The 23,220-nt window shown below is 45.8% G+C and overlaps 1 protein-coding gene across 6 annotated transcripts in view; it reads left to right on the plus strand.

The window, feature by feature from the left end:
- Positions 1–23,220, plus strand: part of SLC7A9 (solute carrier family 7 member 9) — a 971,101-nt gene that overhangs the window by 492,659 nt on the left and 455,222 nt on the right. For all 6 annotated transcript variants that reach the window (XM_069216551.1, XM_069216557.1, XM_069216555.1 and 3 more), the window contains 2 exons: positions 3,717–3,959; positions 5,930–6,055. In XM_069216551.1, coding sequence (XP_069072652.1) covers positions 3,717–3,959; positions 5,930–6,055 — 369 coding nt within the window. The remainder of the gene's footprint in view (positions 1–3,716; positions 3,960–5,929; positions 6,056–23,220) is intronic.

Genomic DNA, 23,220 nt, shown 5'->3' on the forward strand with positions numbered 1-23,220 from the left:
GGGGAAGTTCCTAGTCCTCTTTGTTCTTGCAAAACACCAAGCTCTTCCATCCGGTGGCAGCTTCCTTGCACCATCAGCTGGCATTTCCTGGGCTCCTGCCCACTCTCGACACTGTTGCGACTCTTGGACTTGGTCCCCTTGTTTTAGAGGTCCGGAAATCCACTGTTGTTGCATTGCTGGTGTTGGTTTTCCTTGCAGAATCCCCCTATCACGACTACTGTGCTCTCTGGGGGTTGTAGGTGCACTTTACACCTACCTTACAGGGTCTTGGGGTAGGCTATTTTTCTAACCCTCACTGTTTTCTTACAGTCTCAGCGACCCTCTACGAGCTCACATAGGTTTGGGGTCCGTTCGTGGTTCGCATTCCACTTTTGGAGTATATGGTTTGTGTTGCCCCTATACCTATGTGCTCCTATTGCAATCTACTGTAACTTTACATTGCTTGCATTACTTCCTTTTGCTATTACCTGCATAATTTTGGTTTGTGTACATATATCTTGTGTATATTTCTCATCCTCATACTGAGGGTACTCACTGAGATACTTTTGGCATATTGTCATAAAAATAAAGTACCTTTATTTTTAGTATATCTGTGTATTGTGTTTTCTTATGATATTGTGCATATGACACCAGTGGTATAGTAGGAGCTTTACATGTCTCCTAGTTCAGCCTAAGCTGCTTTGCCATAGCTACCTTCTATCAGCCTAAGCTGCTAGAAACACCTCTTCTACACTAGTAAGGGATAACTGGACCTGGCACAAGGTGTAAGTACCTCTGGTGCCCACTACAAGCCAAGCCAGCCTCCTACAGTCACTAAAATAAAGTACCTTTATTTTTAGTAACTCTGAGTATTGTGTTTTTTTGTGATATTGTGCTATATGATATAAGTGGTATAGTAGGAGCTTTGCATGTCTCCTAGTTCAGCCTAAGCTGCTTTGCCATATCTACCTCTAATAGCCTAAGCTGCTAGAAACACCTCTATTCTACTAATAAGGGATAACTGGACCTGGCACAAGGTGTAAGTACCACGCGGTACCCACTATAAGCCAGTCCAGCCTCCTACACATAGTTCAAACTGATTACCTGCTCCTTATTGCGGTGCAATATGATGCCTAGATACTTAGTAGAACCATCACACTAAGCGAGGGGATATTCACATGGTGCAAGGGTGGTGGTGTCTGTGAGGGGGGAGAGCTCTGACTTGGCTCAATTCACATGAATCAATTGTATTTTAGCTTGGGGTTTTTATGCATAGTTTGAGTAACCCACAAGAACCCAAGTCCAACTCTCAGTCTCTATAGTAATTCCCATGGATATGACTATGTAACCCAATCAAAGACAATTTCTGCGCTGAGCAGGATCATTGCCATTGGCGTCGCCTTTGTTTCTGCTACATCAAACAAAGTTATAGCTCACCCAGCATGATATGTAGTACCTCTTCCTGGAATAAAACCATGCCTTGCTGCCAAGGAGAGATCATTCTGGCAATAACCTGGTTTCTGAATCGCTAATACCTTTGAGTAAATTTTGGCATAACAATTAATTAATGATATCAGCTTCCATGAGCCAGGGCTCAGGGCGGTTCCCCCTTCTTTAAAAAATGACTATATTAGTATTAGACCACAATTCAGGGGCTAACGTCCCCTTTGCGCATCCAAGAAAATTCCAAGCAAATCGCCATACACAATCAGGAAAAAAAGTATGATAGAACTCTAATGGGATTTTATCTGGTCCAGCTGCCTTCCCCAGTGCCAAAGAGGTCACTGCTTCCCTCAACTCATCCATCGTTATTGGTGAATTGAGAACAATTCCGTCTTCGTCCCTTAAAGCTTCAACATATATTTGATCATGTGATATTGGATAATGTCCACTGAGGAATCCAGCTCCTCTTGATATAGCATACTGTAAAACTCAGAGAAAACCCTGATAATACTTTCCGGGCTGCTATCTGTCCTCATCTATATCCTTGTGTCCCACACTACAGAATTTGAGGCGCTTCCTCTATATATACTTAAGAAGTCAACCAGTCACTCTGCACATGCCTGACATAATTCAGATTTAAAAGAAGTGGTCTGTCAAATGACCATGTGCTTCTTAATCTAATCCCAGAGACATGATTTATTTCCAGCTTCAGAGGGTTATGGTCCGAAAAGACCCTTGGATATTTCCATATACTGAACTGTGATAATAAAGTAGATGATATGATATGATAAATAATCCAGTTGTACATGTTTTTGTGTGGATGAGAGTAATACGTAAACCCCGGATCAGGCGTTTCTAGCGTTGCCCATACATCATTCAACCCAGGCGAATCCATTAACAGTTCTTTGTCCTCAATTGCTCTCCCTTCTCTTTCTCCTCTCAGCTCTAGTGACGTAGTGAGTTACCATGTCAACAGCTCATGCAGGCTGATATAACTATCCTTTTAGGGTTCTAGGTTTTATACAAAGTCTTTACTTCGTACTCTCCGATTACAATATGCATTCCCTATGTACTTCATGCACAGCATGCTCTTTCTCCCACTTGTGATGACATAATGTACCGCACTGTCCCCATTTCTGACTTTGTTTTCTCACTATGGTAAATATTTCAATTAAAGGTATTGAATATAAATATTAAGTTGAGCAAAGACAAAGAAGCTAGCTGGGCTCAAATTAGGATGAGCCAGACTTGGTCCCCAATGTTAAACTTGCACATAAACATTGCAGAAGTACCTGAACCGGTATTAACATTACAGGTAGCCTTTTTTAGAGTATTTAAACTATGTTCAGATTTTGTGGCGAATTACTGCTATTAGCATTATTTTCGCAGTCATTATCACAGGTTTCCCTTAAAAACAAATGGTTTCCCTGTAACTTCCAGGAGGCATGCAATATTACCAGACTGTCTCCTGTTATCACTGCTGCTCCAACAAATTACCAGAAATGTGTAAAATGCTAAAAATGGGAAAAATGTCAAGTAACCCATACAGAGGATATTTGTTCTTTTTGGACCGTTCCTAGCATGTTTGGTAAGTGAATATTGTGGAAGAAAACTTTCAGGATTGTCCCAACTCATCACATTACAAAGCCTTTCCTGCAAAATTGACTTGAATGCTGTTGCCATTTTAATGCCAGTAAATTCCATCTCTTTCTAGAGCATAGTTAGAGGTGGGGATTTTAAAAGTCCCCCAATATTCTTTAGAAAGTCATTTTGTGGGCATTTTAATGAATTACGTTTGCCCATCCCATTGGTATGCAACATCACGTGGTGCGAGGCCAGAAGTACAGCTACAGGACTACCTACCAGTGTTTCTTTTTAGATTGCCAACATATGACAAGGTTTTCTCAATATCTGCTGAGATTTTGTTTCATTTGGGCTAACAATCTTGCTGGTGAATCAAACCTTAAACCAGAGTAGACAATTGTTTGCTCTTATTCCAGCGAAGAGACACTTATATTTTTTTTCTTAGGCATATAACGTTTTCCCAATGTCATAATTGTACACTTATTTGTGTTTGGAGTAAGTTGTTTTAGAACACAAAATGACTCGAACAAACTAAGAAGCGTACACAGTTTTCAGTGCAGCTTATCAGTGCAGTGTATCCTGTAAACACAAAAACAAGATATCCAGGACCTATTTCTAGCTGGCACACCAGAAGTGATTACGAGATTGGCAGTTATGTCATTTAATAAGATATTGACCATTCACTAGTGTGCCTTTTCCCTTTTTTGCAGGTGCTCTTTGTTTTGCTGAACTTGGCACAATGATAACTAAGTCTGGTGGAGAATACCCTTACCTTTTGGAGGCCTTTGGTCCAATTCCTGCCTACCTTTTCTCGTGGTCTAGTCTGCTGGTAATTAAACCATCAGCTTTTGCTATAATTTGCCTAGGATTTGCAGAGTATGTGTCTGCTCCATTCTATCCTGGCTGTGAGCCTCCCACGGTGGCTGTGAAGTGCCTGGCAGCTGTTGCCATCTGTAAGTTTCTTCTACACTAACAATTTGCTTTCAAATGTTTACACAATAGTAGAAGTCAAATACTTGAAAATTTTGAAAATTGGACAAGTCACCCATTTTTAAGATGTTAAATGTGTTTCGTAGTTGGGAACCCGTGAGCAGCTCAGTTAACTATCACAATATAGCACTAACAGCACACACACACACCCACACACCTATTGTGTGTAAGTGAGTGTTCAAAAAGGGGGTTTCTGTCTTGATGAAATTCTACACACATCTGAGTCCAAGAGAAAATTACACATTTTGCACATTGTATCACTCTTTTGAAAGAACAAAACGTACATATTTGCAGTTATTAAGTTTCAGAACCAGTTTCTTATGTACTGTAATATCACATTTTGATTGCCGGTTACATAGAATGGGGCCATGGTTAACAGCCGATACTCTTTCACTGTAAAAAAAAAAAAAAAAATGTCTGAAAAGGACATTTGTTGAAAGAAAAATTGTGAAATTAATTGTGATTCTTTTTTCAATAGAAGTGTAGATTTTTATGTTATGTATTTTTTTTTTTTTTCCTCGTATTAGGAAGTTTAGGCCACTGACCAGATCTGTGAGATTGTTGATCCAAGAGGACTATCATCCACAGCATCCAAACATATTTGGCCAAACTTAATGCTGGGTCAAAAAGATTGGGTAAACTAAACGCCACCCAAACAGAAACAACCTCTTACTCAGCACACGGAGAGCGAATAAAAGAACTATCACCAAACAGTAGTGTTATGAGAGAATAGTGGTCAAAGTAATTAGGTTAATTATCTTATACTATAATATTATACTGAACTAGTGCATCCACCTCAGCCAGACCTCTACCGTATTTGAGAAGTCCATGCAATGCTGGTGGTCTCGGCACCAGACCATTTCAAAAGTCCAAAATCGGTATCTGATAATATTGATCGCATTATCAAAGCTTGTCTAGACATAACAAATGGAGAAAACCGTACGGTAGGAATATTATAAGTGAGAAGAAAATCATCCATGCTTTTGTTAGTAGCCACGCCTCTTCTTCCAAACAAGCTCCTTTGGGCAGCATTCCCTCATTATTAATGTACATGGGGCAACTTTAAGATGATGACTAACTCAGCCATAATCTCCTCTATCAAGATATTATATATTGTCTCGCCCCCTAAGGTAACTATAACTCGCATCTTCGCCATGTACAGCTAATTACTCCACTTATTATATCATTGATGAGATCTTGTATGGCATCTTTGATATTATCACTGTAACATTTGCAATAAAATTATTGCTAAGAAAGCTGTGCATGACAAGGGTGCAAGTTATAGTTACCTTAGGGCATGAGTTATAGTTACTTAAAAGAACTCTAACTATAACTGCTGAATTTCTATGGTTTGTCGAGTAAATTCAGAACCTAACCATAACATCTCTGTAACCTTTGTTTTTTCAGTGAATATATATAAAAACAAAAACAAGCCCCCGATCCCTCTGGCCGCTTGCGGCAGCATTCCGCAGTGGGCTTAGGAGGCCCCAAAATGCATACAAATAGTTCTCAGGTAAAGAAGTGCTACAGACCAAGACAGGAAATGTATTCAGAAAAGCAGTATCCGGCGTGTTTCGACACAGGTCTACTCATTCTACTCAAGTAGTCTAAACAAGTCTTAACTTGTTTCTTAGCAATGTGTTCTTTTAATTACCCTGAATGAGTGTAATCTGTGTGAGGAGACACACTGGCATTTTGCAATACCCCAGATAAAAACACCAATGTATAATTCGAAATGTTTCTCACAGAATGTAACAATGCGGATGCAATGCTGATGTCAACTATTGTAGTTAAGAAAAGTGAAAAAAACGTTAACTATCTAAAATATTCATCATTCCCTATGTTATTCAAATGACCAATATGGTGACACCATAAGCTTTTTCATTAATCAATATCTGTTCCCCGTTGCTAATGTTGAGTTATCTTTCTACAGTAACAATTACAATTGTGAATGCACTCAGTGTAAAGATGGGGAGCTATGTTCAGAATTTCTTTGCTGCTGCTAAGATGATTATCGTCATCATCATCATCATAAGTGGAATTGTCTATCTGGCACAAGGTGAGATTCCGATTGCATTCTTTAAAGTATCACCACAAGCGTCCTTCAAAATACTTTTTAAACATGCATGACTTTTTATCGGCAGTTCTGCTATACTGATTTATATCATAGTGCTTTACAAAGTTAAATTACATGGGATTCTGAAATCCCTGTGTAGAAACCGGTTTCCACGCTCTTTTATAATAGTGACTTGTGATGCATCCAGTCATGAAGAAATGACATCAGAATTCGCATGTTATAACTCATTACAGTCGAGTGCTGATGTTTCAATGCCTGCTCCATGGGCCCAGGGGAAAGGCAGGTCAAGTCATAGAGCAGATTTACAGCTAGCTGCTGTTTAAATAACGAAAAAGAAATGTTGCTTTTCTTTCTTCTGATTTGTTTTTCTAGTTACCCAATGACAATCGGAAACATGTTTTGCATCCCTTAGGTAATTATAAAAAAGTTAGAATCTTTTTGTATGTTTCTACACATTGTATTCTTCATATTTGCAAACATGCTCTCATCCTAACAAAGATTTAGCTGATTTGTCGGAAAGTGATGGTGTGATTATGTATTTTTTTTAAAGTATCCCCTGACATACATGATGAGGATATCGCAAGTCACCTTGGATTTATAAAGGATCTCGGCCTTCAGGTACATTCCTCTAAATGATCATGGAACTTCTTGGTGACGTGCAATATACTTATGATGTACAGCAGTGGTTACTTTATCCCACATATATATGGTGGTTTGCCTGTGTACACTGAGGTAGTGAGCACATTGGTAGTGCACTTAACACGGTTATAATCAGCAACCAAACATAACAGAAAACAAAAGTAACAGGTGTGACACCCACTTTATCAAAGAAACCAAAGCATGAAGAGGATCAAACAGACAGCATTCAACGATAAAATATTTATATAGGTAATATTGCTCATGCAGCTATGCCCTTACATATAATATGGAGCACTCTGCTTTAGGGCTGAAAGGACTGCTGGAGGGGTGCCTAACCCATAGTAAATACAGTGTATAGTGGACAGGGCACACAGGCAGTGTGCCTTGTCAAGTTTGTGTTTTAGATTTGCACCAGAAAACTCAGCCTGCAATGGCAGTGCTGGGGGCATCTGGATGAATGGCCCTAGAGGGTGGCACAATCAGTGCTGCTGCCCTCACGGGCCTACCCTTAGTACCCCATGCCCCGGGCACATAGGTACACGCTTACTAGGGACTTATAGTGGGAGTTAAGATTGTATCAAATTATGCCAATGCATCACAACAGATTTAGGGAAAGGACTGTGGCCCAGGGAACCTGGTTAGCAGGGGTCCTAGGCACAACAATTTCTAGGACACATCAACATCTGGCAAAAAGTGGGGGGCTTACCATGTCAAAAAGAGGCCTCTTCTCACAGCTGTTTTGTACTTGTAAAATGGTGTATGTATGAGCACTAAACTCACTTTGTCACCAGGAAGACTCAGTTTTATAACAGCACTGCTTGATTCAGTTAATTAACGCTGTTAGTGATTAACACACAAGAAATGTGGGGTTATTGAGTACTCAGCATGGCCAGAGACAAAGCCATGCTCCCAGTACCAAATTAGAGCGGTGGGAGGCTGAATATCATACCCTGAGTGTGTACTTTATATGACATGGCCACCGGCCATACTCTTTTTTTTTTGTATAACCAATTTTTAATTGTTTTGTGCAGATAAACAGGTCACAATTACAGAACCAGTGAGTATAAGCCCAGCCCACTCCTGTTAGTACACACCCAATGTGACAGACACATAATATGCAGTACAGAAGTAGTATCACCATAATCAGATATTCCATTCCAGTGTTATTACAGTTTAGTATCCAGTCTTGTATCCTCTAATCATTTGGACCAGATTTTGGCATGTTTTTAGGGGCATCCTTCTCCCATGTAAATGGATTGTTCCATCTGTGAACACCAGTCGACTCCGCAGCTCCACTTAGAGACTACAGGAGGGCTAGGTCCCTCCCAATGCACAGTTATGTACCATTTGGCAATCATTAGGGCAGTACCCAACAAAGCCTTATCAGCATGGGAGCCCCCAATCCACTTATCCACCCCCAGTAGAACCACAAGTGGGGAGAGGGCCAGGGTTTGACTCAGCACCATGGAAAGTTCATCCAGGATCATTTGCCAGTAAAGTGTTATGAATGGGCATGACCAGGCCATATGGAAGAAGTCAGCTGGTGAGTAAAAGCATTGATTACATTGCGGATTGGCCAGAAGGCCTGCTTGAAACAGCCTGGCAGGGGTAAGATAAGCACAGTGCAGGTAATATACCTGAACCAGTCACTGTTTGGAGGAGATTTGATGACCATGGGCACCATGAACGCATCTTACCAGTTGTAGGAAAGTATCCTCTTTCTAGCTTGGTTACCCCCAATTTCTGGCCTGTTTGTCAGTGTGTTTGACTGTGTTAACTTGGATCCTGCTATCCAGGACCCTAGTGACTATGCTCTCTCCTCTAAGTTTGGTTGCTGCTAACTTTTTATCCCCACAGTTGGAAAACTGGTGCTCCCTTGTAAGCCCCTAGTATATGGTACCTAAGTACTGAGGGCACTGGGGTTCCGGGAGATCCCTATGGGCTGCAGCAATTATTCTGCCACCCTTAGGGAGCCCATGCAAAGGGTTCTGCAGGCCTTCCATTGCAGTCTGCGTGAACCAGGTGCATGCACCCGTTTTCACTGTAGGTCCCTGCACCTGTTTTCACTGCAGGTCCCAGCACCATGTCACTATAAGTCACCCCTGTGCAAGCCCTCTCAGCCCAGAGGGCAGGGTGCATGTATCTGTGTGCGAGGGCACCCCTGCACTAGCAGAGGTACCCCCTCAAACTCCAGACCCACTTTACTGGACTTTGTGAGTGCAGGATGCCATGTTACGTGTGTACTGGACATAGGTCACTTCCCTATGTCCAGCTACATAATGGTTACTCTGAGCCTAGGCATGTTTGGTATCAAACGTGTCGGAATCATACCCCAATACTTTTCCAAGTATTGGTTGTCTGATTCCATGCACTCTGGGGGCTCTTTAGAGGACCCCCAGCATTGCTCAGCCTTCTGAGGTTTTCCAGGCAGCCCCAGCTGCTACCACCTCACAGACAGGTTTCTGCCCTCCTGTTGCTTGAGCAGCTCAAGCCCAGGAAAGCAAGACAAAGGATTTCCTTTGGGAGAGGGGTGTTACACCCTCTCCCTTTGGAAATAGGTGTTACTGGACTTGGGAGGGGTAGCATCCCAAAGACACTGGTATGCTTTGAAGGGCACATTTGGTGCCCTCTGTGCATAAACCAGTCTACACTGGTTTAGGGGACCTCCAGTTCCTGCCCTTGTGCAAAACTGGACAATGGAAAGGGGACTGACTACTCCCCTGTCCATCACCACCCCAAGGGTGGTGCCCAGAGCTCCTCCAGAGGGTCCTTGCGTTTTGCCTTCTTGAATCCAAGGTTGGCAGGGAACTCTGGGGGCATCTGAGTGGCCAGGTCAGGCAGATGACATCAGAGCCCCATACTGGTAGGTGGTTACCCGCCTGGGTGATCAGACCCCCTTTCAGGGCTATTTAGGGTCTCTCTTTTGGGTGGTTCCTCAGGTTCGGCTTGCAAGATTCCAGCAGGATTCCTCCACAACCTCCAATTTGACTTCTTACCAAAGAAACTGCATCTGGACTCGCCAGGACCCGACAATCTGCAACAAAGATGAAGGATTTGCCTGCAACATTGTTTCCATGGCTCCTTCCAGCTTCTACAAAATTTCCGCGGTCGTGCATCTTCTGAGGACAGCCCGCTTTAGTCTGTCCAGGAAAGAAGAAGGAATCTCCCTTGGAGTGAAGGAGTCACTCCCCTGCATCTGTAGTCACCAACAGCAATGACCACCGGCTGAGTGGATCCCCTCTCACGCTGAGCTGCATGGATCCTGCAACACAGGTGGTGGTCGGAAGTGGTCCCTCTTGTCCTCTCTACCAGTTGTCCCACTTCGGTGGAGGTAAGCCCTTGCCTTCCTATGCAGGACAGTACCCCCGTGCACTGCGTCTTTTGCAGCTGCCAAGGCTTGTTGGCACTTCCTCCAAGGGGTCTTCAGGCATCGTGTAGCTCCAGCCCCCCGCACTCCTTCCTGTGACGCACAGCTCCCTGAGTGGCTCTCCTGCGGCGTGGGTTCCCTTTTCGTACTGCTGTGTGGACCCCATTTGCACCTTCTTTTTCCTTGTCCTGTGAGACTCCTGTGAGTGCTGCCTGGGCTTCTGTGAGCTCTCTGTGACACTGAGTGCCCCCTCTGACTCCCGCTCCTGGGTTGAGTCCTCCTGGGCCTTGCTGGTCCCGAGCAGCACCACTTTCCGCCAGCCGTGAGTTTTGCCTTTGCCAAGGCTTGTTGGTGGAATCCGGACACGCAAACTGGACTGCAATCTTCCTTCTGGCGTGGGACATCACCTGCATCCTCCAGGAACTCGACTCCTACTCCAGGGCTGCAGTGCTGACTCTTCTTCCTCACCGTCAACTAAATCCTGCATCCTCAGCTTGGTGGGTAGGGGCTCCTTCCCCCACTGGACTCTGCTGTGTCATCTGGACTTGGTGCTTTCCTGGTACCCCCAGCACCCCTCTACACACTCCACTTACCTAGGTGGGGATCGGACTCCTGCATTCAACTTTTTTTAGTATATAGTTTCTGCTCCCCCTAGTGTCACTATTCTCTATTGTGTTTTACATTGCTTTGCACTGTTTTCTAACTATTCTTATGCCTATTTCAGGCAACTAGTGTATATAACTTATGTATTACTTACCTCCTAAGGGAGAATTACCTATATACTATTTTTGGTGTTGTGTTATCATAATAAAGTACCTCTATTTTTGTAACACTGTGTGGTTTCTTTCATGTGTATAAGTGCTGTGTGACTACAGTGATATTGCATGTGCTTTGCATGTCTACTAGAAAATCCTTGTCTGCTCATCCACAGCTAGCTCTAGAGTGCCTGGCTTCTAGACACTGCCTACATTGCAGTAACAGGGGATACCTGGACCTGGTATAAGGTGTAAGTACCTTAGGTACCCAGTACACACCAGGCCAGCTTCCTACACCAGTCCTCATCCTCCAGGGGTCCGATCCATGTTTCCCAGCAGGACCGAAGAGACTAGAGAGTTTCCAGGGCATTCAGTATCAAGGAGCGGTATATCTCAGAGACCCCTCCCTTAGCCAGAGCCCCCGTCACCACTTTAGCTTCTATGGGGCAGAATTCTGCCACTGGGGTGTCTGGAAGATGTGTACCATCAACATGTGGTGTAACTACAGAAATTTATGAAATTGTATGTTAGATAGGGCATAGGTTTGTTGGAGTTCCCAGAAAGATGCCATGTTCATACCTGAACATATGTCTCCAACAAGGGTGATGCCTATAGCATCCCATGAGGAAAAGCTTTCTAGAGCAGCTACATATCACAACCACGTACCGTGCCATAGGGGAGTATGTTAAGTGATTTTCTTCCACAATCCAATATACCACAGTGCATCTGTCTATCCACTTGTGAGAAAGTAGCCTCTTTCTCGCATGGTTACCCCCATTTTTGGCCTGTTTGTCGGTGTTTGTCAGTGTGTTTTTACTGTCTCACTGGGATCCTGCTAGTCAGGACTCCAGTGCTCATAGTTTGTGGCCTACATGTCAGTATGTTTTACTGTTTTGTCAGTATGCTTAACTGTGTCACTGGAGTCCTGCTAATCAGAACTCCAGTGCTTATGCTCTCTCTGATTCCAAATTTGTACTTACATACTGGTAACCCAGTATTCCACGCCAGATTGGCGTACTTGACCCCCCTTATAAGACCCTAGTATATGGTACCTAGGTACCCAGGGCATTGGGGTTACACAAGATCCTTGTGGGCTGCAGCATTTATTTTGCCACCCATTAAGAGCTCATACAAACACTTCTTCAGGACTGCCATTGCAGCCTGAGAGAAATAGTGTAAGCACTATTTCACAGCCATTATTACTGCACCAGGTCACTTATAAGTCACCTACATATCTAACCTTCAGACCCTGAAGGCTAGGAGAATAGTACCTGTGTGTGAGGGCACCCCTGCACTAGCAGAGGTGACCCCACGTCTTCCAGGCCCATTTTCCCACCCGGACTTCGTGGGTGCGGGGATGCCATTATAGGTGTGCACTACATATAGGTCATTATATATATGTTTCTTCACAATGGGAACCCCGAATATGGCCATGTAAGGTGCCTAAGAACTGGTAATTGTACCCCCATACTGATTCTGGTATTGGGGGGAATATTCCATGCACCCTGAGGGCTCCACCGTGGACCCCCCAGTACTCCCAAACCAGCTCTCTGAGGTTTCCGCTCCAGCCCGGCTGCTGCCACCTCACAGACAGGCTTCTGCCCTCCTGGGCGCTTGAGCAGCTCAATCCCAGGAAGGCAAAACAATGCATTTCCTTTAGGAGAGGGGTGTTACACCCTCTCCCTTTGGAAATAGGTGTTTCAGGCATGGGAAGGGTATCCTCCCAGAGCTTAGACAAACACAGATGGTGCCCTCCTTGCATAATCCAGTCTACACCGCTTCAGGGACCCCCAGTCCCTGCTCTGGCATGAAACTAGACAAAGGAAAGGGGAGTGACCACTCCCCTGTCCATCACCAACCCAGGGGTGATGCCCAGAGCTCCTCCAGAGTGTCCCTGGGTTCTGCCATCTTGTTTTCAGGATGGTCAAGGAACTCTATGAGCATCTGAGTGGCCAGTACTGGCAGGTGACTTCAGAGACCCGTCCTGGTAGGTGCTTACCTGGTTAGGTGACTAGTCCCCCTCTCAGGGCTATTTAGGGTCTCTCCTCTGGGGGCTTCCTCAGATTCGGATTGCAAGACTCCAGCAGGAGTCCTCAGCAACCTCTTCTTCACCTTCTACCGTGGAACCAACCGCAGAACTGCTCCAGGGACTCTACAACTTGCAACAAAGTATCCAAGAAGGCTACTGCAACTCTGTACCTTCAGCTCCTGCCAGCAACTGCAACAGTTTCCAGGTCGTGCCCTCTCAGAGGACTGCCTGTCTTCATCCTGCATCAGAAGAACTGAAGGAACCTCCTGTGGAGTGACAGAGTCACTTCTCTGCTTCAGCAGGCACCTCACTGCAGCGATGACCGGTACTCTGGGTCCCCTCTCCTCACGACGAGCATGGATCCTGGAACACAGGTGGTAGACCGAAGTGACCCTGACTATCCAAACGTCCAGCTGTCCAAATTTGGTGGAGGTAAGAGTTTGCCTCCCCAAGCCAGACAGTACCCCTGTGTACCACGTGTTTTGCAGCTCCTAGGGCTTCTGCACTTCTCCAAGAAATCCTTTGTGCACAGTGTAGCCCAAGTCCCCAGCACTCTATCCTGCAATGCTCAGTTCCCTGAGTTGTTTTCCACCGGCGTGGGATCCCTTTGTGTAGTGCTGCGATGACCACCATTTACAACTCCTTTGTCCCCGTGTACTGGGACTCCTGTGGGTGCTGCCTGGTCTTCTGAGGGCTCTCTGAAGTGCTGAGAGCTCCCTCTGTCTCCTCAGTCCGAGTTGAGACCCCCAGGTACCTCCTGGGAAGGGTAGTGCCTTTTCCCGCCAAACCCGTCTTTTGCGTGAGCCAAGGACTGTTGGCAGAATCCAATTACGATAACCAGCCTGCATACATCTACTCGACGTGGGATATCTCTTGCACCAAGCAGGAACCCGCAGCTGTCTTCTTTGGTGCATTTCTGGCTTTTTTTCTTATAACCTGAGAATCCACTTTTGCACCTTCATCTGGGTTAGCAGGGTCTCCTGTTACTCCTGGTCTCTTCAGCTGTTCTTGGACTTGGGCTCCTCTCTCGGCAGATCTTCAGGTCCAGGAATCCATCGTTGGTATCTTGCAGTCTTGCTTAGTTTTTGCCTAATTCTTTATCACGACTTCTAGTGTGTTCTGCAGAAACTTGCTTCTTTACTCCTGCTTTCCTGAGCTCTGGGGTGGGGTACTTTACTTACCTCTGGTGTTTTCTTACACTCCCAGGACCCCTCTACACACTACTCTTGCCTAAGTGGAAACCAACATTCGCATTCCACTATTTTAATATATTGTTTGTGTTCTCCCCTAGGCCCATTGTAACCTATGGTGATTTTCACTATGTGCATTATTTTATGACTGTTTACTTACCAGAATTTGGTTACTAGTGTATATTTTATGTATAATACTTACCTCCTAAGGGAGTATAGCCTCTAAGATATTTTTGGCCTTGTGTCACTAAAATAAAGTACCTTAATTTTTGGTAACACTGAGTATTGTCTTTCTTGTGTGTAAGTACTGTATGACTACAGTGGTATTGCAAGAGCTTTGCATGTCTCCTAGTTCAGCCTTGGCTGCTCTGTCTACAGCTACCTCTAGACAGCCTGGCTTCTAGACACTGACTACATTTCACTAATAAGGTACACCTGGACCTGGTATAAGGTGTAAGTACCTTAGGTACCCACTACAACCAAGGCCAACTTCCTACACTCACTAGCAAGATAGGAAGTACCTGCCAAAAGGCAATGGTTGACTTCAAATTTCTGAGGGCAAACCCGTAGTTTCCTTCAAATATATCCCGAGCGGTGCAGTAAATTTTTACACCTAGGAATGGCAAACAATGGAGTTCTAATCCAAGTCCCTGGGCGAGTCTTCTGTGATTTCCGTTTCTTCAACCGGGAAAAGTTTAGTTTTGGACCATTCACTCTTAGCCCAGAAGCCTCCGCAAAGCTCTCCAACAGGGATTTAGCTCCTTGCAAAGCACTCCTCACATCCCGTAGGAAACGTAGGAGGTCATCAGCATATAGAGGAATCCGTTGTACACCATATCCCGCCATACAGCCCTCAAAGAAGGTCCTGGGCAGTAGGGCACAAAACAGAAAGAAAACAAAAAACAAAACTTACCTGCCCATCACCGCTTGTCAGGCACAGGCTCGCAGCCTGCCCTGCGACCAATCCTAATGCTGCTCTCATGCTGCTGGCAGCACAAGAGCAGTGTCAGGATAGACCTGAGCACCCTCGATTTGCACAGACTGGGAGCCTTTCCCTTCTGTCTCCAACCTGGCAACAGAGCTCGGGTTGGAGAGAGCTTAGTGCGCATGTTGGTTTGGCCAAACTGAGACAGCCGGCCAAACCCACATACACACTGAGGGGAATGCACACCACTCCCCTTCCCTGCCTGTAATCCCCCATTGCGCCGCCCCATTGAAAAATAAAACAATAAAAAACATTGTTTATTATTGTTTTATTTTTCTAGTTTTGCAGCTGCTGGCAGGGGGGAGACGCTCCTCCGCCATATCGGAGGAGCCTCTGCGTCTATCAGTCTCCACTTTGATTTCCACTCTGTAAAGAGGCGTCCCACTCGGTGCACTGGTAAATCTCTCAGTGGGGTGTGTGATCGATCCTTATGGGGATCTGCTACGCAGTTAAAGTATCCTCCTGTAACTGCTGATTGGACCCAGTATAGGCCAGTGGACCGACAGTCTGGTGAGGAAAGTGCCCTGTTCCACGTTGGGTGCGTAAATGCTTACTATTGTTACATCCAGTCCATCTAGGCAGTCCATCACTGTTACATATCTGCCCTCTGGATCTATGAGTTCCCCTGTGTGCTGGAATGGGACCACTGCATGTACCCCAATCAAAGTGCCTCTGGCGTAAGCTGAATATCTTGTGTAATATGCTTGTCCTCTACATCTGCACTGTAATGCCACCCCATGCTTAGCTGTCAGATGTGTCTCCTGTAGAAGTGCAAAATGTATTCTCGTTTCGTTCAAATATGAAAACACTTTGTAACATTTCAATATTGTATGCTTCCCTCTTATATTCCAAGAGATACACCTATAAGCTAAGGGGGCAGCCATCTTCCATAGGCATGCACAGTCTGTCGTTCCCTTTCCCTACTAGCATTCCAGCCACTTCTTAACAGACCTCTGTTAGAAATGGGGTTCTGGTTGGCTGAGGTATGCACCTCAACCAGGGCAGAACCAACTCTAGTCAGGGCAAGTAAGTTACACACCAGAGATAGCCTATGCTCACCCCCTGGTAGCTTGGAGCAGAACAGTGGGGGCTTATCCCTAGTGTTCATTAGTAAAGTGCTTGTGCAACACACTCACACCAGTCACCCAATAAATACACCACAAAAGAGACTTCATACAAGGTTATATAAAATATAGTATATTGTATATAACATAGACCAAAACGACATTACTCATACATACTGTGGGCACTATGCAAATCCTGAGTCAGTACTCATTACCTTGGTTATGCAAGAATCTAAATACCATTCATCATAACATCAGGGCATGAAACACAGCAGTCAGATTATGGCAGAACACTTATCAATTCCCATGTAACACAAAGACTGCATCTGAAACAATCATTGCATTGGAACTCAGTATCCTGATAACATAAGAACCGATATGATATGTAGCCAAAAGATCAATAAATGCTGAGGTCATGAAATGCATGAGGGTAGGAAATATCAACATATAAATCACCATGTCATCATAAATCCAGGAATCACACACTATCCCTATGAAAGCATAGGGTGTAGCACACCTACATTCCTATTGTGCACTGGATGGTAATTAGGGGGGTTTAATGCAGGCCACAGGGGCACCTACGTGTCTACTAGTAGCAATGTTAGTCTGTAGCAGGTTCCTAGCAGTGGTTCAACACCGCACTCGGGGGTCTCCGATGAAGCTTTCCCGTGTTTGTGGAATAGGTCAGGCTGATCGAAAATCTAGTGCCCCTAACGGTACATTCCTCAGAGAAGGGGGCGGGGGCACTAACCCAAAGAGCATTCAGGGAGACCCTGCTGAGCCCCCTGCTACCAATTCTTCCAACCCAGCTGTGCGCCTTGCAGCTGCATTAGCCCAGTACCTGTTCCAGGCGGACCACCAGCATTAGAGATTTCAAGACCTGTCTCTATTCCAAGGCTGCACTGCTCCTTTGAGCTGGAGGCACAGTGTCCTCGTAAGTGAAGGTACCCCCCTTCCCAGGTTTGCTTGGCAACGCCAGCTCCTCTGGGGTGGGGGTTCTCTCTGGAGCCTTGCAATTTTCAGGGTGACATCCGTGCTCCGGGTAGCAGGCATGCCGGCCCAATCGACACGCTTGTCTCCCTAGTAACGTGCCGCCAGGTAATGCGGCGCTACTTCCGGGAAGAACTTGAAGCTGGAGTCTGACAGAAGGGAGAGACGTGGGCTCCTCACTTGATGCACTCAATCGACCAGGTGCACCCTCACAAAGTCATCGGTCACTGCTTAGCATGACACCCCCGGTGAGGGTAGGAGCAACTAAACCTTGTAGGCTCACACTGTTCCTTGAGAGGGGAATCACTGACCACACGCTAAGGAAAAATAATGCGCTCTGAGCAGGCAAAGCGCCCAGCATGCGCTATCCCTCGCTAGAGCAATTCCTACGTGCTGCTTAACAAGAAAGTGGCTGCAAGGGCCGGACTACAGAATCCCACGGCCAAGTCCCAGGAGAACACTTGCGGGCATTAGGACAGAGCGCAGGAAGCAGGTCAGCAGAGAAAGGCAATTAACAAGAGGCAGTCCCTCCAACATGTAGGCAGGCTGGCCAGCACAACCAAACAGGTAACCAGAGGTTCCTCCTGATAGCTCACCAGTGCCTAGTGAAACCAAAGCCAGGGACCAACTGGCAACAAGCAGAAAAGCAATCCAGTGAGTCCTTTATGCCACCCAGAAGGTAGCAGGCAGCAGGACAGTAGCAGAGAGCAGTCCAGATGAGTTCCTTGTGCAGCTCAGAAGTCCTTCTGGCAGAGGCTCAGTCCAAGTTCCAAAGTGCTCTAAAGATATGGGGTCAGAGCCCGTGTACTTATACTCCAAAATGTCTCTGTTCAAGGGGCGACTTCAAAGGATCCCTTTCAAGTGTAACACAATCCCTTTCAACCCAGCCCTGGCTCCAGACATCAGTAGGGGGCACAATCAGCTTGTTGTGTGAGGCAGGGACACAGCCTATGCAAATGTAAGTGCGCCTGCCTCCGTCTCTCCCAGTTGTAGAAGACTGTCAGTATGAAGATGGATGCAGATGTTTCTCTTGTCACAGCCAGCCCCTCCTGTGTTGTGACTGTCTGGAACATATGCATAAAGTATAACTGTCACTCTGCCCTAGACGTGGATTAGAGACAGGCTGCAAAACATTTGAGTCATAAGCACAAAGAAATGTCCACTTACTAAAAGTGGCCTTTCTAAAATAATAATGTAAAATCAAACTACACCAGTAAGCAGGATTTCTCACTAACATTCCAAACATATCAAACATGCCCACACTAATCCTTTCAGATTATAAATTACCACTTAAAACTATATAAGGGAATTCCCAATGCTAACCTGTGAGAGGAGCAGCCTTCACAGTAGTGAGAAATCGAAATAGGCTGTTTGTCACTACTAGGACATGTAAAACATAAAAATATATGTCCTACCTTGTACATACACATCACCCTGCCCAAAGGGCTACCCCAGGCCTACCTAAGGGGTGACTTAGGTGTACTAAAAGGGAAGTTCAGGCCTTGACAGGTAGTTTGAAATGCCAAGTGTAGTAGGCTGACCTAGTTTGTAGTAGGTACCTAAGGTACTTACACCTTATACCAGCTCCAGTTATCCCTTATTAGTGAAATTCAGTCAGTGTCTAGAAGCCAGGCTCTCCAGGGGTAGTGTGGATGAGCAGCCAAGGTATGAGAAAGTAGCCTCTATCTAGCATGATTACCCCCAATTTTTGCCTGTTTGTCAGTGTGCTTTTACTGTGTCACTGGGATCCTGCTAGTCAGGACCCCAGTGCTCATAGTTTGTGGCCCACTTGTCAGTATTTTTAACTATTTTCTAAATTGTCACTGGAGTCCTGCTAATGAGAACCCCAGTGCTTATGCTCTCTCTGGTTCCAAATTTGTACTTACATACTGGTAACCCAGTATTCCACTCCAAATTGGTATACTGGTCCCCCCTTATAAGTCCCTAGATATGGTACCTAGGTACCCAGGGCATTGGGGTTCCAGGAGATCCTTATGGGCTGCAGCATTTCATTTGCCACCCATAAGGAGCTCATACAAACATGTCTTCAGGACTGCCATTGCAGCCTGAGTGAAATAGTGTAACACTATTTCACAGCCATTTTCACTGCACTTAGGTAACTTATTAGTCACCTATATGTCTAACCTTCACTTGCTGAAGGTTAGGTGCAAAGTTACTAAGTGTGAGGGCACCCTTGCGCTAGCAAAGGTGCCCCCACATAGTTCAGTGCCATTTCCCCAGACTTTGTGAGTGCGGGACGCCATTACACGCGTGCACTACATATAGGTCAATACCTATATGTAGCTTCACAATGGTAACTCCGATTATGGCCATGTAACATGTCTAAGATCATGGAGTTGTCCCCCCCATTCCAAATCTGGTATTGGGGAGCCAATTCCATGCATCCTGGGGACATGAGAGAGCACATGTACTTTAGCATTGCTTAGCAGTAGTAGGCCCAGAGTCTTAAAGCCCATAAAAAGAGGGTCAGAAAAAGAGGAGGAGAAAGGCAAAAAGTTTGGCAGTAATCCTGCAGAAAGGGCCATTTATACAACCTCCCACATAGAATGAGCTTTGATGATGTCATGACTCATGGTTTCCCCCATTAAACAATAAACAACAGTGCCCCCAACTCCCACTCCCCAGGACAAGAAGGCATCTACCCCTATCCAAAATATTATTAAACTCCAGACTGCTTGTGGAATTACCCACACCCTGGACTTGCTCTTCTTTGGGGTTTAACACCTTGACGTGCTCCTTGCACGGCTCCCTCACCAAGCTAATTAAAGATGTAGCATGTTCCTAATCTTAAAGGAAAAAGGAAACAATATATGCCCCCCCCTTTACTACAACGACTCTGTTACTCAGTAGCAGTCAGGGTGGCCTTCAGCTACGGCCTTCATCAAATCTTTTTTATCCGAGGTACCAGGCGTGATCTCTGGTAGCTCAAGACTCCTCTGATGTGCTAGAGTCATGGTCAGAATCCCAGTCACATGCTTCTCCTCCCGCTGCTGTTGAGGAGGTACTTGCTCTGTTGCCACTTAATGATGCCACAGCCGTCATCGCTTTCTGGTGCTCATGCTGGGTCTCAGCAGTGTTAGGGGCAGCTGGGTTGCAGGATCTACATCTTGATCCCACTCTTCGTGGGCGTTTACTCTGGGATTCCTGGCTGGGTCCCAGTTGTTGTTGGTGCTGGGCAATCGAGCATGCGGAAGAACCAGTTTCCACCTGAGGTTGACAGCCAAGTTTTTTCTTGGCTTCTAAAGAGAAGGAGTGATGCCTTTGCACTTCTCTCAAGAAGTCTAGAAAGATTTGCACTCATCTATTCTCAACCATGATTTCCACTCTTTGCCTGGCCTGGTTCAAAATATGAACCCGATCATTGTAGTACCGCAGCCTGCCTTCTGAATTTCGCGGTTGGGCCCCCGGGAGCAGCGATCTCACTGGTACTCTGTGAGCCCGTTTCAGAGAAAAAAACGAGGAGAGACCCTCCACTGCCACTTCCTCTCAGAGCCATTTTTCTAGATATGTCACCATGTTCTGGCCACCATGTTCTGTCCTTCCACCCTCTCAGGGAGGCCTATCACCCTTATGTTATTCTAGCGAGACCTATTTTTGGTGTGTTCCGCTTGCTGTTCTAACGTTCAGACTTTTGCTTCCACGGTGGCCAGTCATTCATTCACTGTTGTCAAGGCTGGAGTTACTTCAGCTAGATTCCTCTCTGCTGCTGTGAATCGCTTTGATAACCGGCAGTGATGGTCTCTCAGGATTCCCAGTTCTTCAATTAGAGTGTCTATTTTTATTTCCATCACTTCCCTAGAGGCAGTTATGGCTTGTAAAATGTTCTCAAGGGTGCGCCCTCCCAGGTTTCCAAAGCGCATAACCTGGCTGGGAACCCCCGGCAGAGTTTCCACTGAGACCTCTGCTGTTGGTCCTCTTGCCTTGGTCTTTCTTGTGTGTACTCTTGCCCAGGATAAAGGGTGATAAGTTTTCTTGCTTTAGGGTGTGAGGTGTGCCGTCCCCCTCGGGGCACTCAGGCTGAGGCGAGGTCCTGGACACATTGGGCCTCAGTTTTGTGAGAGTGCTCTGCAATGGTCCCAATCTATTTGGTCCTCCCACTTTCCAGTTCCTACTAGGCAATCTGAGCTAGTCTTGTCCCTGGTGGTCCCCTCCGGGCCCCATCCCGCACCAATTATTGCCTGAGAGCGGGGGAAAGGGAGCATTTTATTGCTGGTGTCCGCCTGCTTTCGGCAGTAGGTGGAGTGCACTCTTCGTGATGCCAACTGGTCTGAGACTCCTGGGCTGGTCCCTTATGGAGAGTTTTCTGTGATACTCTGTTCCGGTTACCATTATATTCCGTTCTTAGGGAAGCATCCTTCGCTGTCTCCAGATAGCTATGACAGTTGGTTTGGGCCCCCTGGTTGCGGCTCTGGGGCCTAGATCCTTGAGTGTAGTGTACTTTTCCCTTTTCATGAACAGGAGCGCATCCCTGAGAAATGGCGAGAGTTCCTCTGATATGCTACTCTAGGTATTGGCTGGCTGGTGATGATTTTGGGATCTCTTACTGGGCACCTTGTGGGTCTTGCTTTCATATGCCTCATTACTTCAAGCTTGGACTTGGTCCCTGTTTTTTTTGTAGGCTTTAGCAGGTTAGATCCTTTCCCCCTCACAAGTCTCCCCCTACCGGACCCTCTCCTGATTCTTGACCTGATAGTAGTTGCCTATTTAAGACCACAGTGATGGGTGACATTTTTTGACATTTGTTCTTGCCTTTCTCACAATCCCGCAGCGGACTTCAGTGCCTGCATTTTAGCAGCGCCGACGTCGGCAGGCTTGTGCCTCAGCTTGGAGCGGACTGACATCTGATACTTGGTCTTTGGATTTGGCTAAAAGAGTCATATTGCATATCATAGTAGGTCTTGACCGGTGATCTGGCTGTGCTCCCTGGCCCCCCAAGAGCGGAGCTCACACATTCTGCCAAACCTGCCGACATGGACATTAATCTTGGTTTGTGCTGGGGAGGGTATTCGCTGCCTGGGGTCAGTGGGGGTGAGGGTCATATGGGAAGGGGGATGTCTGGTTTCTGTTTTGCATCTCTGTTGATTATTTCTGCACAGCATGGCAGGTCATTGCCAATCTAGATCGACATTGAGTAGATGTGGCTTTTCTGCAGGAGACTCACTCTCTTCCATTGGCACCCCTACTTTCGCCTATGCATGGGGTAAGCACAGATACCTCTCTTTGTATTCTACACACACGTGTGGAGTTGTCATATTGATAAGGAGATCGCTTGACTTTAATATAGTAAACAACAGATGCAATGGGTAGACTTGTTGTAATAGCAGAGAGATTGGAGAGTGAAGAGGTGCTCCTTGTTAATAGTCAACATTTGTGGTCCTAATGTGGGCTCCCTGGAGTTTTTGAAGAGATACTCACCCTCTGTTCGAAATACAGAGAATGGCCAACCATATGGAGGGGGGTAGACTTTACTATGATGGTGCCCACATGGTTGTCCAGATCTTCAGAGAAGCCCCACCCGAGTCAAAGGGCCAGTGTGACCCTTGAGCAGATATTGCAACTGTGCGACATGGTGGATTCCTGGTACACTTTCCACCCGAGTGACCAACAGTACACTTATTGCTTGCTTGTGCATGATGTGGCTTTTAAGCTGCACATGTGGGTCTTGCCCTGTTTGCTTTGTCCGTTGTTCCGATCTGCAGAGAATCTTCTCCATACCCTCTCGGACCATATTCCAGTCTGGATGACACTTTGTCTGCTTCCTTCTCTGAGTTTCAGAAGCTGGTATTTGGAGAGCATTGAATTACAGCATCTAGTCTTTCGCAATGAAATCAGGGAAGCTATTACGGAACACCTTAAACTGAACGAAAACACAGATGGTAATGTTGAAACCCTCTGGGATGCATTCAAGGCATACAGTAGGAGAATGTGTATTGCTAAAAGTATTGGAATCCTCAAGTCTATCCGTGGCAGGCTTGACCATCTCGAAACTGAGCTACGAAGACTCAAAAACCACTAAGAAACCATAGGTAAAAGGGGCACAGTGGTGAAGCTTCAAGTGGTGCTAGGGGAGTTCAGAGAAGAGACTGAGAGAGAGGTGCTGTACTTGG

This window comes from Pleurodeles waltl, chromosome 12, assembly GCF_031143425.1.
Source record: "Pleurodeles waltl isolate 20211129_DDA chromosome 12, aPleWal1.hap1.20221129, whole genome shotgun sequence".
NCBI lineage: Eukaryota > Metazoa > Chordata > Amphibia > Caudata > Salamandridae > Pleurodeles > Pleurodeles waltl.